General features: G+C 58.8%; 1 protein-coding gene across 5 annotated transcripts in view; it reads right to left on the reverse strand.

Annotated features, from left to right (window-relative positions):
* RBFOX3 (RNA binding fox-1 homolog 3) overlaps positions 1-17,855 on the reverse strand; it is an 86,692-nt gene extending 68,837 nt beyond the window's left edge. For 2 of the 5 annotated variants that reach the window (XM_058561786.1, XM_058561785.1), the window contains exon 1: positions 17,657-17,855. In XM_058561786.1, the coding sequence (XP_058417769.1) occupies positions 17,657-17,761 (105 nt within the window). In that variant the 5' untranslated portion in view covers positions 17,762-17,855. The remainder of the gene's footprint in view (positions 1-17,656) is intronic. The other 3 variants (XM_058561787.1, XM_058561788.1, XM_058561789.1) reach the window with 3 other exon arrangements.
* Positions 17,856-18,077: the final 222 nt, after the last annotated feature.

The raw sequence follows: 18,077 nt of genomic DNA on the forward strand, positions 1-18,077 counted from the left end.
AGGGAAGACTCGGCCACACCCTAATCTTCCCAGAGCAGAATAAAGCGTGCCTGACACGGCCCCAGGGCAAACACAGCCAGAAAGAGGGGGAGGGAGGGGTGGGGAGAAGAAGGGGATAGGGGAGGGAGGGGGTAGCGAGGGGGAGAGGGGAGGGATGAGGAAGGCGGAGGGGCACTCCCCCAGAGCCCTCCCCCTGGCCCTCTGCTGGCTTCCACCCTCCGGGCTGCAGGGAGCCACTCAAATATTTATCCTTGCTTCATTTTCCAAAAGGGGAACGAAGAGAAAGCAATAGAAAGAGAGGGAGACAGGAGAAAAAAAAAATCCAAGTTTCTCATTTGAAAGTTAATTAGTCTAATTAGGTCTAATTAAGAGCCCCCAACACAATGCAGCTTACAAATGAACTGCCAGTCTCTCATTTCCTTTGGTTCTCATTTCAGACGGAGCGTGGGGAAGCATGGAAGGGGCGGCGGTGGGCACAGGTGGGGTTCCCCACTTGGGGGCAGGTGGTGGCAGAGCCCGGGCAGGCCAGGATTCCTCCACAGCAGGCCTTCCCAGGGCCTGATGGGAAGAACTTTACATCAATTCCCGTTCCAGGCCTATTTGCCGGCTCGGGGGGCCCCCCTGCAGGAATTCTGGGTTCACCCAGGGGATCACGCTGGCTCCTTCGGCACTGGCCGGGGAGACTGTCTGAGCCCTGCTCTCTGGCTTGACTTGGGGGTTTGTGCCCAGAGTGTACCCCCTCTCCCCCGTTCTGTGCGCTTCCAGAAGTTAGGTGAGGTCAGAAGGTCACTAGGGGCTGAGTCCTGGCTTGGGGGCCTGGCACCTGCCTGCCCTGACAGGGGTGGAACGATGACCCGTAGGCCCTAGGCTTACAGATAGGGAAACTGAGGCCCAGGGAGGGGATGAAATGTTGCAGCGTTCTGTACCCAGCACGCGGCAGAGCTGCGATGAGAACCTGGGTACCATGGGTTATAAATCTGGGTTTTGCCCATGCTCCCTCTCCTGTTCCTCCCCTGGGGGCAGGGGCTGGGCAAACCCTGACCCCAGACAGGACACAGACACCCAGCTGCAAGCAGACCCAGGGATGGACTAGCCCTCCTGCATTCCTGGGGGCTCCCACCCCAGCAAGCAGCACCCCCCCAGCCCCCCACCCCGGAGAGTGCCCGGCAGGCCCATGGCGGGGGCTACGCTCAGGAAAGGAGGCCAGGCCAGGTGCCAGGGGAACCCCCCCCACGAGGTGCTGGCAGCCCAGGGCTCCGACTAGGGCGCTGCAGACCCGGCTAAGCAGAGCAGGAATGGCTAGAGGGGCTAATTTCTGAACCAAGATCAAAAGAATTAAGCAGGCTTAGCTCTGAGCCACGGATGAGAGAGGGGTGCTCGAGCCACCCATGGGGAGCCAAGGCTGCAAAAGGGGGCTAGGGGGCTTCGAGAGGGTGCTGAGTGGGGGCAGAGCCTGGAGGAAGGTGACCTCGAACACCAGAGCGCTGAGGTTCCTGGGGAGGAGGCCTGGCCCCTGCGAGTGTGCACCAGAGCAGGGAAGCGGGGGCTCGGACCTCACCCGCTGGAGGGAAGCCCCAGGCTGCTCAGAGCCCACCCACCCTCCCGCCAGGGCGGCCCCCAGCCCGTCTGTGGGAGAATCAAAACAAAGGGAAGTCGCCAAGACACTTTTCGGGTGATGGAAGTTCTACCGCTGGTCTGCGGGGAGGGTCGCACAACTCTCTCCATTTATTAAAAGCCATTGCGTGGTACGCCTTACAGCGCGCGAATTTTATGACATGCAAATTATACCTCAATAAAGCTACTACAAAGTAGTAAGGGGCGGAGACTGGAGTCCCTGCCCTCCGGGAACCTAGAAACACCCTCAAAAAAGTGACCACCTGGTAACCAAGGGAGCTGAGCTTGGGGGCAGTGGGGCTCTCTGCCAGCAGTGCCCCAGGGCCAGCTGCCCGTCAGGGTAGTTCCTGGCTGTGGCCACCTGGGTGAGATGGGTATGTCACCTCTCCATCTTCTTAGCCTCTCTGTGCCTCGGTTTTTCTTTCTGTAAAATGGGCTGATAGACTATGTCCTGGGGCTGCTGGGAAGCTCACATAAGAGAGCAGAGCCAGGCACAAGGCCGAGGAATGCTGGCTCCCCTCCCCGTCCTCTCTCTGGGGTCCCCCTCCCGCCCTTTCTCTGGGGTCTCTATCAAGCTCTGCAGTCCCGCAAACTGAGCACCCTCTAAGGCGGCACTGATCCAGAGGGATGTGTGTGTCCGAGTTCCACACTGCACACGTGGGTTTGGTGGTGATGCATGGTCCCCTTGCAGCCTTCTGTGGGTCATGAAGCCCTTTCACAGCCATCGCAGGCCCAGCAGGGGCCCTGAGCCCCAATTTACCGACAATGGCACAAGCCCCTTAGGCCCGAGTCTTCTGGCCTCGCTCGTCATCCCTCACCCCACGCCTGCAACCCCGAGGGTCGGCCCCTCGATGGGTGCCTCCACTTCCCCCATACAATTATGCCATCTCTCGCCTGGCCCTGGCCCCACCTAAGGTCCGGGCCAACCTGGAGCCAGAGCTCAGGGCCAGAGCAGCCAGAAGGGCCTTGGGAAGCTGCCTATCCGCTACTGGATCCTTTTAGGGTCTACTCTAGTCCCCCACCCAGGGGCTGCACAGAGCCCTCCAAAGGCTCTAGCAATTTCCAAGGAGAAGGAGGGAGGGGATGGGCCTTCTCCTTGTACAGCTAATGGCTCTTCTCTTTCCTCTGACTGAAGAAGGCGGGGGCCCTGGCTGGATGCAAGCTATAGTGCCGGGCAGGGGTGGGTAAACGGGGGTGGGTGGTCAGTGCTTGTCTATGGAGCTGGAAAACAGCAGAGCCCGCAGTGAGAGACCGGGAGGCCCTGGAGGCTCTGGACGCCCAGGCCCACTCTGACACCCAGCTCCGAGGGCGCTGACTACCCAGCCCTCCCCGCAACCTCCCAGGCCCTCCGGCGCCTGCCGGGCCCTACGGGGCTGCGTGGGGCAGGTAATGTTTGGCCTCCAATGTACACTTTCAATCTTGAATTAAAGTAAATCCCTGTCATCAGCTTGTGAACGGCACAATTACACAACATTTGCTCGAGTATGGGTTTAAATTGTTAATTAGCTAAATAGAAATATTTAAGATTAACTACACATTTTGTGACCTTATTTTAGCAATTCCTTGTCTTGACTTACTACATTTGGAGCTTTAAACAACAGAAGAGGACAGTGTCCGTCAGGCTGGCCCTGCCCCAGGCCCGGGGCTGGCCACTTTTGGCTGCACTGTGCCATTCATCCCCCAACTGGACGCCACAGGAGGAGGCACTGTCAGCCCCACGGACTCATGAGGAAACTGAAACCGGATGGAGAAGTGCCAGGGGTCACTAAGCAGGCAAGGGGCAGGCGTGGCCTGTTGTTCCTTGAGCCCCTGTTGACAGTGCCCACCACACCATGTGCACTGAAGCAGGACGGGGCGCCCACGGAAGCCCAACTTCTGGACAACTGAGGGCTCTGCGGGAGGCCCTGCCCACCTCCAGCCCTGGGGACTGGGACAGCAAAGGTGGTCTGGCAGGGACAGAGCCCATGGCCTCCGCTGCCAGGCTGCCCGTGCGGGAACGTAGGCCATTTGTGGTTCATCCTCCCAGCTCGCACTGTCCTAGCGCCTGGCCCAGCCCCGGTCACGCAGGCGGTGCGCTGGCACACGCATCCAGGGGAGACATGCCAGCCCAGAGAGCGACACACTCTGCACCCATAGTCCCAAATTCTCAGCCACACTGCGGTGCTTCAGACACACAGCTGTCCATACATATGTGCTACCCCGGGAAACCACTGCACCAAACACACACGCTCTCACCAGGCTGCCTGCTGGGCCCCGGAGGCCTCCAAACGGCCACCCAGGCCCCCGCCCCGCTGCACAGAGGGCCCACTGCACGGAGCTGGGACCAAGGGAGTCCAGGAGTCATTTCTACTTGGGGATATGGGCCTGGAGGAGCTGGGCTTGGCACGCGGGATGGAGGCAGCAGTCGTCTGCTGGTCCCCAGATGTCAGGGATGGGGCGCTCACGTCTGCTCGGGCCCAGGGTGCTTGCTCGATGGGTACCTGCCACCTGGGTTTCATCAGAAGAAACCAGAGGGTCTGGGTGTTTCTTTCCACGCACACTACGAGGGGCAAGGCTCGGACTGAGATGCTAGGGTGGCAACGAGGAGACCAAATGGGGAAAGTTGAGGGGCCACCTCCTGGTTGTGCAGGGGCTCCTCCCAACCCCACTCTCCCATCAAGCGCAGGGAAGGTGAACCTCCCACGAGGCCCCTCCAGGGGCCAGCCAAGGATGACTCTGCAGGTCACACCCTGCCCAGGACCAAGACACCGGCTGCCTCCCCAGTCTGCAGGCCTCTGAGGGCAGAGCCTGCATCTTCCTGCTGCAGAGCCCCGCACACCACAGTGTCCAAGAAACAGTGGTGGCCAGACACAAAGGGCTCCATCCTGCATGATTCTGTCCATGGGAAACGTCCAGAAGTAAATCCACAGAGGCAGAGAGCAGATCAGTGGAGCCAGGGGCTGGGAGGTGAGAGGAGGGGAGTGACTGCTTAATGGGGATGGGGTTTCTTTTTGAGGGGATGAAAACACTCTGGAACTAGATAGTGGAGACGGCTGCACAACTTTGTGAATATAGTAAAAACCCCGGAACTGTACACTTCTTAAGGGTGTATTTTATGATGTGACTCATACCTCAATAGAAAAAGAGCCACAGATACAAACCATACAGTAGAAAGAGAGAGAGAGAGGTGGAACGAAGGAGCCAAGCCTGCTCTCCCCCCAGAACATTCCTGTCCTTTGAGCCTTGAAACTCCACAGGGGCTGTGACAGAAGCCCCCACCCTGTCTTTGTTACCTGCAGCTCCTCAGCCACTTCCTGGCTGGCTGTGCACATGGCTGGGCTTGGAGGGGGCGCCCAGCTGGGGGTGTTGGAAAGGGCAGTGGGTAGGACAGAAACAGAGCATTCGCTCCCTGAGACGGCCAGTGGAGGGAGGGCAGGGGTCTCCACCACCAGGAAATATTTATGGAGCATCTTCCATGTGCCAGGCACTGTTCCAGGTGCTGGCGGAACAGCAGCAGACAAAATAGACAACAAGTCTTCCCCTTGTAGAAGGGGCGGGTCAGACAAACAGAAGAAGAAGTCAAATGTATAATATACCAGATATCCACAAACGCTGCGAAGAAAAGTACCGCAGGGGACAGTGAAAGGGGGCAGGAGGGTGACGGAGGCGGCTGCACTTCTAGACGGCTTAATCACAGGCAGGAAAGGTCTCAGGAGACAGCAAGGCCTTGAAGGCAGTGAGAAGGCATGTCAGGCGGCTGTCTGGGGACGGGCACTCTTGGCGGAAGGCGCAGCAAGGACAAAGGCCAGGAGGCTGGAGCTGCCTGGCGAGCGCCACCGTCCTCCCGCCCAGGCAGGCAAGCAGCCCCCAGCCCGGTTCAGGTGAGCCCTGCTTCACTCCACGAGGCCCTCCAGGTGGCGCAGAGGTGAGCTGGGACCTTCCTGCCCCTCCCCCAGATGCTCCTGGTCCTGTCACCCTCCACCCAGCAAGTACGCAGGGGAGGCCACCTGCCGCCTGCCCCAAGCCCTTGCCATGCACCTCCCTGGCCAGGTGTTTGTGAGAGTGGCTGGGGATGTGGGGCCACCGCCTCCTCTGGCTGTGGGAGTTTGTGGTCCCATCCACCTTGCAAATGAGCTTTGGAGCACGTTTATTTTGGGGACAGCAGGATCCAAGAGGGGCTGCCTCAGGCTGCAGCCAGGCTCAGATCAGATGTTAAGGGAGAACAAGAGGTGAAGGTGTTAAGCTTCCAAAAGGGCATAGCCAGATGTTCACATCTGTCTGGGGCACTTGCCCTGGTCCATCAGAGCAGGCCTACAAGGAGGCCAAAGGAGGAGGCAGGACCCGTGGTCCTCCACCAGGGCACACAGCCCCACCTGGCGCCCACGGGAGGGCTCCTGGACTAGCGGCTGGGGGGGGGCCTTTCTCCTCCAAAGAGCCAGGGCCTGGGCCACGGCCCCTAGGGCATCCCACCATGCATGGGCTCCAACCTCAAGCCAGAAACTACCGATTCTGCACAGACCCTCTTTCTCCATGGTCCATGTGTTACCACGTCTAGGGGACACTTCTGCAAATCTTCCCTATTCACCTCAGCTCATCCCCACTGCCTGCCCCTGGGTCAGGCCCCACTGTCTCTTGCCCAAGCCTTTGTCCTGGCTTTTCCTCCTCTGCAGCCTTCTTTTTTACGCCAGATTAACCTTCCCTACCTGTAGAACTGATCACACCACTGCTCTGCTCAGAGACTTTCCATGGCTCCCTAGTGCCCCCTGAAAAAAGTCCAAATTTCTCAGCCTAGACCCAGAAACACCCCAGTTGTCATTCTCTCCCTCACATCCCAGGTACCAGGCAGGCCAGGATCCCACCCTGAACCCACTCAACTCTGTGTCTCTCCATATAAACTGCTGCCTCCCTTGGAAATGGTTCCGCCCACAGACTCACCTGCCGCAGGTCTCAGCTCCATCGATACCCAGGGCAGAGCCCAACTCTTCTGAGCCACCTTCCCAGATCCTCTAGTTGGAACTAGCCTCATTCCTTCCAGAACTGCACTGTCCACTGTGGCAGCCACCAGCCACATGCGGCTCCTGGGCATTTGACATGCGGCTGGTCTGATGAGCGAAGGGCCACGAGTGAAAAATACACGGTGTATTCTGAAGATTTAGCATGAAACAAGAATGCCAAATACTTCAATTATATTTAGATTGATTAAATGTTGCAATGAAAATATTTTGGATTGCGTGAAATAAAATATATCATTAAGATGAATTTCGTCTGTTTCCTTTCATTTTGGTGAACGCGGAGACAAGAAACTTCAGCACCGCACGGCTCCCACTGCACCTCTGTGCACACCGCTGCTCCAGCCCAGGGGTCGGCATACTTGTCCAGCAAATGTTCCGAGCTCTGCGGGCCATATGGTCTCTGTTGCCGCTGCTCAAGGCTGCCACCGCAGCGCAAAAGCTGCCACGGACAGCATGTAAACACATGAGCGTGGCCGGGTTCCAACCAAACTTTTTTTTATAAAAACAGAGGGTGGGATGGATCTGGCCCAGTGGTCTCCACTCTAGATCACTGGTTTCTAGACTTTTGAAGAGGACTACTTAGTAAAATGTATTTTTCAAAAGGGGAAGGGGGAGGGCAGATTGATTCCAACTGCCAACCTTTTATTTTACCAAATACGGACATGAAAAAAGTGAACCGTGGGTATCCTTGTCACTTCATTAAAATGGGCATTCAAATGGGGATTCACACAAAGAGTGAACAGACGCATCTTTACGAAGACATTTACTACTCTTAGACTCTTAGTTTTCCCACTTTGCCACGGGTAGGTGAAGGCTTTGTCAAGGACACAGCCCGTCTAGACTGGCACTGGGGGGTCGGTCTAGGCCAGCCCCTGGGTCTCTGGCAGACATGCTGGGGCTCTGAGACATGCGGCCGCAGGAGGGGCCCCCCAAAACACACCAAGTTTTAGAGCAGTGGACTCCTCCAGGTCCCCCATTCCATGCCCATTCTGATGGAGGAGGTTTGGGGGGCCGGAGGGTCTGCATTTCTACCTGGTTCCCTGTGCTGCTGGTCTGCAGACTAGACTATGAGTAGCGAGGCCTGGAGTTGCATTTGTCCAACAGAACTTTCTGCAATGACGGAAACATTCTAGATCTGCCCCACATGTTACTCATGACCCCACATGAGCACTGAGCCCTTGAAATGTGGCTAGTCTGAATGGAGATGTGCCGTACGTGCAAAATCTATACCAGATTTCAAAAACTTAGTACAAAAACAAGAATGCAACCAACTCATTAGTAACGTATTTCACACTGGTGACGTGTTGGGATGATATCTGGGATAAATCAGGGTTAAAAAAAGGTATTACTGAAATTCATCTCATCTGCTTCTTTTCACTTCTTTTAATTGGCTACTATAAAATTTAAACTTTCCTATTGGCTGGGACTATATCTTTATCGGACAGCATTGTTCTAGAGCCTCTGAGACACAGAGTCAGCCAGCCTCTGTTGAATTCCTCTTGTGACAGGGAACTTACCACCTCGCATGACAACCAATGCTAAAGTTGGGAGATTATAGCTAGAAATGTCCTTCGAGATTTTTCGGTAAACCCACTGCCCGTTCCCACCCTCTGGTCCTGTCCAGGTGGGAGGGTCTGTTCTCCCCACGTGCCAACCTGCTGAGCTTTGAAGATGGCCTGCCAAGATCTTGACTGAATCCCCCAGATGCCTTTAGCTCCTATTCGCCCTGCCCTAAATACGCCATGGTGTGGCAGTACCTTCCCCCTGAAAATATGACACGTGGGACGGAGCAAATTCCCGCGCATGCGTTCTCCATTCCTAACCCCACTCCCCAGGTTTCCGCAGCCCTGAACTGGTCCCTTGGCAGGTTTCCTGATGAGGGAATGAGGCCCAGGAGGAGAAGGGCAGGTCGGGCAGACCTGTGATCAGAACTCAAATGTTCCTGATTTTTAATCCGGGCCTTTTCCCACAGTGCCTTGCCATGCAGCTCCAGACGCATGAAGTTTTCCCTCCCCCCACCTTCTACTGGGACGGTTTCTGCCTGTGTTGTCTTGGGACCCCCCTCCCCATAGGCATATGGAGCTTTGCACATACCACGCACTGAAGCTGAACCGCCCCTGAGGGTCCTTTCAGACAAAGGAGGGAGCAGGGTGTCGTATCAGTGACGTCTTAGTGACCCCCAACCCCAGAATCATCGTCAGGGCGGCGGCTCATGGGCTCATGACATGTATACTTCTTTTGCCTGTTTTTTTTCGTTCCTCTTAATTTCCCGGCCTGCCCATCTTTGCCAAGAGGTACAGGAACACGAGGTGAGCCCTGGCCAGAACAGGAGAACAGGGCCTCTCGCTTGGCCAGGTGGCCGCAGGCGGAGGTGGAGGGCACCAGGGAAGCCTCCAAAGCAAATGTCCTCCAGTGCTTGGTGGTAGGTTCACAGGGGCTAGGGATTGCATCTTCATCGTCACGGTGGCTCCCTTCTGCTTTCCCACCACACACACATGCACACGCACAACACACAACCACACACAATACACAACCACACGCACACACCGGCACACAAACACACACAGGCACTTGCACAGTCTCACTGACACTTGCACATACACATCGTCCCCTCGGCACAGTGTGGGTGCAGGCGACATTGTCTAAATGAGACTAAGCCCTGGGAGCCGTGATCTGGGCACAGCAGAATCGAGGGTCCTCCTGGGCAGGAGTGATGGCCGTGAACCCCAGCAGAACATAGCCTTCGCCCTGCAGTGCTGTTCCCTCTGCCCAGAATGGCTCCTCCTCCTCTGTTGCCGGCTCTCAGCTAAAGGCCCTCTCTGCCCTCGCAGGGAGACCCGCCTGACAAGCCACGTGGCCTCCCCCAGCCCGTGTCCTCCTTTCCACCTCTCACCTCTGTCCCTCACTGTTCTTCTCACACTTGGCAATCTTATCTGCCTTTCTGGTGACTTTCCGTTGCCTCCCTTCCCCACTGGAATGAGACCCCATGTGGGCAGGGACGACACCAGCCTGGGGCCAATATGCATGGGGGGTACCTGGCGCTGCTGACAGAGCACCCTGCCCTTTGCTGGTTCCTACCTCGGCTCTGCAGATGAGGAAACAAGACCTGAGGAAACAAGACCGAGAGCCCAGGCACATGCTCTAGGCCCCAGGGCCAGCTGCTGGGGGGAGCCCAGGACAGTCAGAGTCTACCCCCACCCCCCACAGGGGTAATATTACAGGACCTCCAGCCGGCCGTTCCCAGACTAGAGGGGAAGCCACTTCTCAGGACCACCTAGTGTGCATGATGGCCAGCAGATGGTGTGACTCTGGGGGTCCCCTGTGGGCCTAGCCCTGCACTGGCTCAGGCAGCACGATGAAGCAGCCTCCTTCCTGCTCGAGGGGCTCCAGGGACCAGTTCTCTCCCACATGTCCACCCAGGCCCCCCACTGCTCCCCTGGACAAGCTCCCTATGGTCAGACACTCAGAGCTGACTCACCACACCTGGGCATGCCGGAGACACCCACTCGGGGTGAGGAAGAGGCTGGATGCCACACCTGGGCTGGTGGTGATGGGGCAGGTATGGGCTGGGGGGAGCAAGAAGGAGCCTCTGCACCCTAAAAGCCCTCTGGAGGGGAAGGAAGAAGACGTGAAAACCCAACATAGAGGCCTGGACACTGAAGCCCTGGCCAGGGAGGGAAGACATTGGCTGGCCCCCTCTCTGACCACCCTGGTGGGCCATGGACATGCCCTTGCAGCCACGGCATGTCCATGGCCCAAATTGGCGAGGCCAATTTGCTGAGGCTGAGTTGAGCCTGTGAGCCCCAGGAAGCACAGGACGGGAGCTTTCATTCCCAACTCTAAACCCAGGGCCTAATGCAGTGCCTGGCACAAATAGCCACTCCATAGATAATTCGTGGACGCTGACCTCCCCCTCCTCGTCTGTCGATCCCCTGAGCTGCGCAAGGATCCCAGGGGTACAGAGACCTTGCCTGCCCCCTGGAGCTCCTGGCCTGGAGGGGGACAAGACTTGCTCCCACCGCCTCTCAGAGGCTACTACCGGCCCGTCTCTGTTACAGCTGGCGGGGACTCCAGTGCCGGCAGATGGGCTGGGCCCAGCTGGCACCAGAGCCACCCCAGGGAGCCCCACAGCAGGGCCCATAGCACATGCCTGACAGCCCAGCCGAGCAGCCCAAGGCCTCCTGCCCCAGCCCAAGTCCCAGCCCCACCTAGGTCTCCTTCCAGAACTGGACTCGCTCCCCAAGGGAGCCCTGGAGGCCAAGGACCACGCTCAGCTGCGCTGGTGACACAAAAGGCTGGGGTCAGTCCTGCTGGTCCGAGTAAATGCAATTTGTAATGTATGTGCAGCCCCTGACGGAGCCACATAACAATTTGGCTGACGGGCTGGCAGGCCGGGGAGGGGCTGGCGGGGGCTGGCCAGAGCGCGGGGGATGAGGAGGGACTGGAACCCCGGGAGGGAGTCAGGGTGAAGGGGAAAAGCAGAGAGAAAATGAATACGGGAGAGAAGAGAAAGTAGGCTGGGAGGGAAGGAGAGGAGAAGGTGGGAGAGTCTTAGCAGCGTGGAATATTCTAGGGACGAGTGACATGAAGGCAGAAGAGAAAGGATGAAGGCTGTTGGGGAGCAGAGAGAGAGGTGCTGGGGGGAGAGAGGCCAAGAGGAGACAGGGACAGCAATGTGCAGCTCACCGGGGTCCCCCGAGGTCTAGGGTGGCTGGCCAAGCCCTGCCCTCGGGGAGTAAGGGAGCCCCTCCTGCAGGCCCGCAGCACAGCCGCTGCTTCACAGGGCCTGGGTCAGAACCAACTCTGGGTCACAGAGGCCCCTGAGGCTCCTCAGGCCCCACACTGCCAGGAGCTGCGACCTCTCTCTTGACGCCTGCCCTGTCCACAGGACCACTGCCTTGGCCCAGGAGCCGAGCCAGCTGCCAGGAGTGGCAGGCACCGCCCCAGAGCTGGCCCGAGGCCCTGCCAGCCTCCCACTATCCCCCGGGAACCCAATATTCTGCTTTGGGTGGCTGTCCTTACAGCTGCCTTCGGGTGGCTGTCCTCAGCAAGAGGGACAGAGGGCACTTGGGCTGGGACTTCAGCCTCATCTCCTCCAAGGATGGTGCCATTTTGTGATTTCCAAGTTGTGCGTGCAGCTCAGCGACTGCCCCGCTGGTCTAGGGGGCTGTGGGCACCCAGCTGTACCCACAGGAGAGAAGAGGCTGCAGGCCTAGTCTTTGCCTGGCTGCAGCGTTCTCCCCTGCCCTCTGCGGGCCTCCCAGCATGCCAACTGGCTGTCAGCTTAGCCCCAAGCCAGCCACCCCTGCTCCTCTGCCCCCTACCAGCTGGACAGCAGGGTGAGGGGGGAAGGCCAGCACTATCTACTCAGCCACCAAACCCAGGACCTCGGGAGGCAGTCAGGACAAGCCTTCTCTGCACCCCACAAGAACCCAGAGCCGCAGTGCAGGTGGGCCCACTTCCCAGAGTCGTAGGGGGTCCCTGAGGTGGGGGAGGATGACGGCCCAGCCAACACTTCACTTATGATTCTCGGGAACTGGGTATGTGATTCGAACTTCAGCCACAACCATGAGACACAGTCGCAGACCTCCTTAACAGAACGGGAAAATCCTACAACGCTGGGAAAAGTCAGCCATTCCCCATATGCTATGAGGCCCCCCACGACTTCCCCCACCACCCCCAACCCCTCCAGGCCTCGAGGCACGCGTGTCTCTCCACATTGACGCACTGACTCAGGCTCAGAGATGTCTCACTGGGGAGGACCCTGTCCCTGGCCTGACGCACCCCGCCTCTGGGCAGAGACGCCCCACAGGGCAGTTGAGGGTCCAAGGCCACTTGCTCTGCGCAGCCTTCACGCTCTGCTGGGTCTGAACATGGAGCATCCCGCGGCTCCTGCGCTGAGCAGCCCTCTGTCCGTGCCCGGAGCTGGAGCTCCCCTCGGCTGCCGCTCCTCGCCATTCTCACCACCTGTGTTCATCCCACATCCAGCCAGACACAGCCCCCTGCTCCATGCTCTTCAGAGAAACCCACTCACCCCAAGGAACAAGACATGACAAGACAAGATGCGCGGGTTTTGGAGGCAGGCCACTTCCACCTTCCCCAACCCAAAAGGAATCTCCAAAACACCGCTGGCTATTCAGGGACACCAGGGCTCAAAATACGCAGGGAAGCCGAGAGCGTTTAAGGCACGTGAAGGCTGCACCAGTCATTTTTCTTTTGCACGTCGCCGCGGAAGAAAAGAACTTCCCAAGTCCTCGCTACTCACCGGAACGTGAGGCGGACCTGAGCGGCAATCCGGTGGTCTGACTGTCTGGGCTCGAATCCAGGCTCAGCAGCTATATATGAGTTAGCACGTTCCCTAACCGCTCTGTGCCTCAGTTTCCTCAGCTGTAAAATGTGCACATACACTCAGCAGATTCTGGAACAAACATGAGCTGCCAGAGTGAAAACTGGGGAAGAACCCAGGGAAATAACTGAGTTACTTCAGCAACCAATTGACGCCAGGGTAACGTGGTTTCGCCGTAAGGACACACGTCTCAAGGCACGGGTAGCTAAGACAATGCTATCCTTGGTCCCCAAGAATGCCCGGGGGCAAGGGCTCCTAGACCAGGTGGGTCAATTTAGAATGAGCGTCATGTGACTTCAACTACTCGTCTGGTTAAACTCCCCAGTTCATAGGATAATTTTTAGGATGTACCTCTGGCCAACAGACCAGACCTCAACAGCATGTCCTTCTGAAGATGCGGGTGGGCAAGCTGCTGTTCGGTGCCTGCCCCTCCTGCGGGCCGGGGGGTACTCATAGGCACATGATGTCACCACAAGCAAGCAGGTCTCAGTCGGGGTTCCTGGAACCCCACCATGGCGACACACCAACAGCCCAGGAACGGAGATGAAACGCCCAGGCGTGCTCAGAAGGTTTGAGAAGTGGTGTTACCTTTGCTACAGTAATTAATTCTTATTAAAAATTCCTGTGATTAGCAGTGTTACTACCCCAAAGAGAATGATTACTAATAAGAGCAGAGCTTCCTAATGAATCTCAGAACAGATCCTGGAACTCCCTGACCCCCGGAGGAGCCTTTGGGTTCCACACCTGAGGGAGCACTTTCTGCTCTCGCCAACTCTAAGAAGCAATCCGCCTCATACTGCAAAGCTGGATGGAAACCCCACATCCTCCATGGAAACTTCCGGTGATTGGCAATTCTGACGGCAACGGAAGCTATCTGTGATCTCACCTTGATTAAAACATAAAGACAGAAGACCAACAGAGCTCAGAACACCGCCCTCAGGAAGGCTGCAGGTGCTCACGTTCTCCGGGCCCGTCCCTCTCTGACCAGCCAGCGCAGCCCGCGCCCCTCCATCACCAAGCCTCCTTTGTACAGAACTTAAGCACTTACATCTCTCTCCCCCAGAGCCATTTCCCTGCTTCACAAGCAGATGTAGTGATAACAGTCTCTTTTATAGGACACTGCAGCTTAATAATAAGTAACTACCGTGAGAAAATCCCTTTTGGTGGGCATGGGGGTTTTTTCCTCCCATTCCTACAACTTTCTTTGCTGGAGCCCAGACCAGGCCTCATGGGGAGCTTGCGGACGTTCTGGATTTCCAGATCAGGTCCCTTTGCTCTGACAGGTGACCAGTCTCGGCCCCACCCCTCGCTGGCCGCAATGCACCAGGGACAGCAGCCTCCCTGCGTCCCACCCCAAGATCCCTGGCAGGGGCTAGATGTGGGGCAACCAGGGCCCAGGACTGCCCTGGAGGGAGCCGAGGTACTCACATGGAGCCAGAGCCCGTAGGTGGGCTCCTCGTGGCGGGCTGGGCAGGTGGGGAAACCAAGGCCGGGCTGTGTGGGACACAACCTGAGCAAGGCCCAGGGCCGCTCAGGTGAGCTCTTAATACACGCCCCGCAGCTGGATTCCTCCCGGTGTCGGGGGACCCGAAGTTGTCCCGCAGACAGTTAGAACTGTGGAAAATATCAGCACTGCTGAGAAGCCGAGAGGAGGGACGCTGGACAACAAGCTTCTCTAATTAACTACGTATAGAGCTGCTGTGTCTCGGAGGGGACACGGCCCTTTCTCAGCACAGTTGGGGTCCAGCCCGGGCAGCAGGTAAACGTTGATGCTTTAATACAATAGAATTCCATCGGTTGGGGTTTTATTTTCTAATTTCCAGTTTGAAAGACTCTATGTTTCAAAAGCTTCTTGTTTAAATGCTGCATCTTAATGCACCACAAACTACACCTCTTGCCTTGCTTGATTTCACATCTTTTGCTCCTGCTCCTGTTATCAAACGTGCTGCTGAGACTGAACACGCAGCCTACATATGGCACCAAGGTTCACTCATGCAGACCTGCAACCCCTCGCCAGGAGGCTGCAGGAGGGGCAGCTCTGATCCTGGAGGCCTGGCCAGGGGCTGCCCCAGCCCCCTCCTCACGTGGCCTCCACTTCCAGGGGACACGGGAGGCTGTGTCTCACTCAAAAGTGGTTTGGGACAACCTGGGTCTCTAAATGTCACTGTTTGTTTTGTATCGGCCCTGGACCACCAGAGCTGCGCGTGCGCCTATAAAAACAGGCCCCCACAAACAGGCAGGAAGTGGCTGCATTCTAGATCTTTCCCAGCCCACTGAAACACCGGGCCACCCCTGCAGGCAGCTGTGAAGGAAACTTCAAAGCCTGGCCCTATGGGCACTCTCTGTGGCTCTCCCAGAAATGATCCTGCTCATGGCTGACATTCACTCGGGATGCGTATGGCTCACATGCAGCCTTTTTGCCATCCCGCTGCCCCTACAGAAAGCTCAAGTGCCACTCATTGAGGATGTATTCACCCAGCCCTGGAGGAACCGGGGTGCCTTCCCCACTGATCATTTTGGTGCATTCACTCCAACCATGAACACTGGTCTGACTCCATCCAGACAGCGCCAATGTCTGCCTGGGCTTTTTCGGAAGCTTGCTGCTAATTCATCTTAACTCAACCCTCCTCCCATTCAGCCCGGGGGGATGGTATGCTTTCACCCTCTTTCTCAGAGGAAGAGCCTGAGGTTCAGAGAGGTGAACTGACTTGCTTAACACAATCAGTAAACCATAGATTAGTTTCCAGTCCCACACTCTGCCTATGGAACCTGGAACCTCTTCCTGCAGCCCAGGGCATTCCTGCCCAGGAGGGAGGTGGGGGTGGGACTGGGTGGGGCAGATCCTTGCTACTTTGAGTGGAGTGCCCCTGGACTTCACCTGAGAGCTTGTGAGAAATGCAGATTCTTGGGTCCCACCCCAGAGACCCCATGGAAATTTGGGAGGTGCTGGAAAGCTGACCCTCCAGGTCCACCCTGACCATCTGTGGGGAATTTCAGGATTTGGCCATGGCCTGGGCTCGGACACCTGCCTGTGGGCATGGAGGCCCCCGCAACGGCTCTTGTTGCCACTGAGCTGTGCCCAGGGCGGCCCAGACTCACAGGTGACCCTGGATCGAAGGCCACTTCCGGCCACCCTTTGCCCCTGACCGTCATGTTCCCGACCTGTCCCTTCCTCTGCAGTTGCTAACATGTTTGGCAATTCCTGCCGCGTGGACCCTTGGGACGAACCGACCCGAGTGCCCACCAGCCCAGGGGCTGGCTGCCCTGGCTCAGCTCTGAGTGCCCCATCTTTATCTGTAGTCTCCACAGCTCCTCCCGAGCCACCTCCGATGGCTCCTTCCTTCTTGGCTCCCTGGAGAGCCCAAAGAGCACAAAAAGACAAGAATCCACTGTCCAAAGGCCCAGCCCCACCTGGAGCCTCACTGTCTCCAAGAAACACACACCTCTGCCTTCCTCCCTTCCAATGCTGGCACCGGGGAGGCCGTGAAGGAACACGTCCACCTTCACCCTTAGTCCTGGCCTGACCCTGATCACCAGCATTGGGGTAGCCTCCCCTACTCTCTGCCTCCCGTGTCCACACCCAGCCCAGGATGCAGATCTGGCCCTATGGGAGCCCTCCTGCTGGGCCGGGCAGGCCCCAGGTCAGGCTGAAGCTGTCCGGCCTCACCGTCCACCCCCGTCAAGCTCCAGGCCTCCCCAAGCAGCCGCTCCCGCCCCTGCAGGCCCAGGCAGAGGTTGAGGGTGCTAAAGATGAAGACAGCCCCAACGACAAAAGGAGGGAGGGCAGGCCCGGAGGCGTGGGCACCCAGAGTGGGTGAAGCAGGGTACTGTAGCCCCCGGCAGGCTCTGGCCAAGCTGGCACCTACAACCGCAGCCCCAAGAGGCCAAAGGGCCTGGGGGAGGCGAGGGAGTCCCCAGACCGTTCCCAGTGCAGGCATAGGACCGCACTGATTCCGTAACGGGGATCGCGGATCGCAAGACCTCTGCCCTCCACATCCCGGCCGGCTGGCGGGCAGGCGGCAGCTATACTCTGTGCGCATCTCCCCGTGGAGCGTCCTGGGGATTTGGGGGCTCAGAGTCGCTTGGCTTCCTGCCCCGCACCTCGCCAGCCCGAGCTTCCGGCGCAGCCCCGCAGATTGCAAAACTCTAGCCCCAACCCCCTCCCGGACCGGAGCTCCCAGGGCCTCCCTCGCCAGCCAGCCCCACCAAGCGGGTGGCCCGCCTCCCCCGGGGTCCGGCGCGTGGTTCCCAATGCAGCACAGCTCGGCGCCCCTGCCGCCTCCGCGCGGCCCCCAGGCTTTCCCGACGCGGCCGGGGAGGGGCCCTGCGCCCCGCCCCCACGCCCCCCGCGGCCCGGCGCGAAGTTCCCCAAAGTGACCCGGCCGCCGAGCACCTCCGCCCCCTCCCCTCTCCTCCCCTCGGGTTTCCCCCGAGGCTCCGCCCGCCGCCCCCTCCCGCGCCTTTGGAAAAGTTGCAAGCGACGCCCCAAACTCCGGCCCCCTGCCCGGCGCCACACGCGCCCCGGGCGACCCCGCACTAGGCCGCCGCGCAGGGGCGCAGTCCCCTCACCGGGCCCGGCGCCATGACGCGGGGAGTGCAGCGGGGCCCCGGCGGCGGCGCCGAGGTGGCCAAGCGCGGGTGTGGGCGGCGGCGCGGGGCGCACGTGCGCCGGGCGGGGGGCCGGGCCGGGCCGGGGGCCGCTTACCTGTTGGAGGTAGAGGAAGGCGGGCGGGCAGGGCACGGAGTGCGGGAGCATGCTGCCGGAGTTGGACAGCAGGAGGCAGCCCGAGTTCGCCATGGAGCACAGCATGGGGCGGCAGGGGGGCGCCCAGCGGCCGGAGGCAGATCTGCGCTCGCTGCGCGGCTCGCACCCTCCGCACGTCCCTCGGTGTGTGCGCGCGCCGTGCCTCCCGGGCGCCCTCTCGGTCTCCTCCTCCTTCTCCTCTTCCTCCTCCGGCCCTCCCCTCCCCCTCGTGGCGCTCTTTAAGAGGGAGGCATGGAAGGAAAGCGGCCCGCCTCTGCCCGGTGCTCCCCTGCCGGACGGGGATGCTGGAGAGAGCGCGCGAGAATATGGCAAAAGAGGATATACGCGCGAGAGAATGGATGAGGGACAGCGGGGGAGAGCG

Source organism: Diceros bicornis, chromosome 18 (assembly GCF_020826845.1).
Source record: "Diceros bicornis minor isolate mBicDic1 chromosome 18, mDicBic1.mat.cur, whole genome shotgun sequence".
Taxonomy (NCBI): domain Eukaryota; kingdom Metazoa; phylum Chordata; class Mammalia; order Perissodactyla; family Rhinocerotidae; genus Diceros; species Diceros bicornis.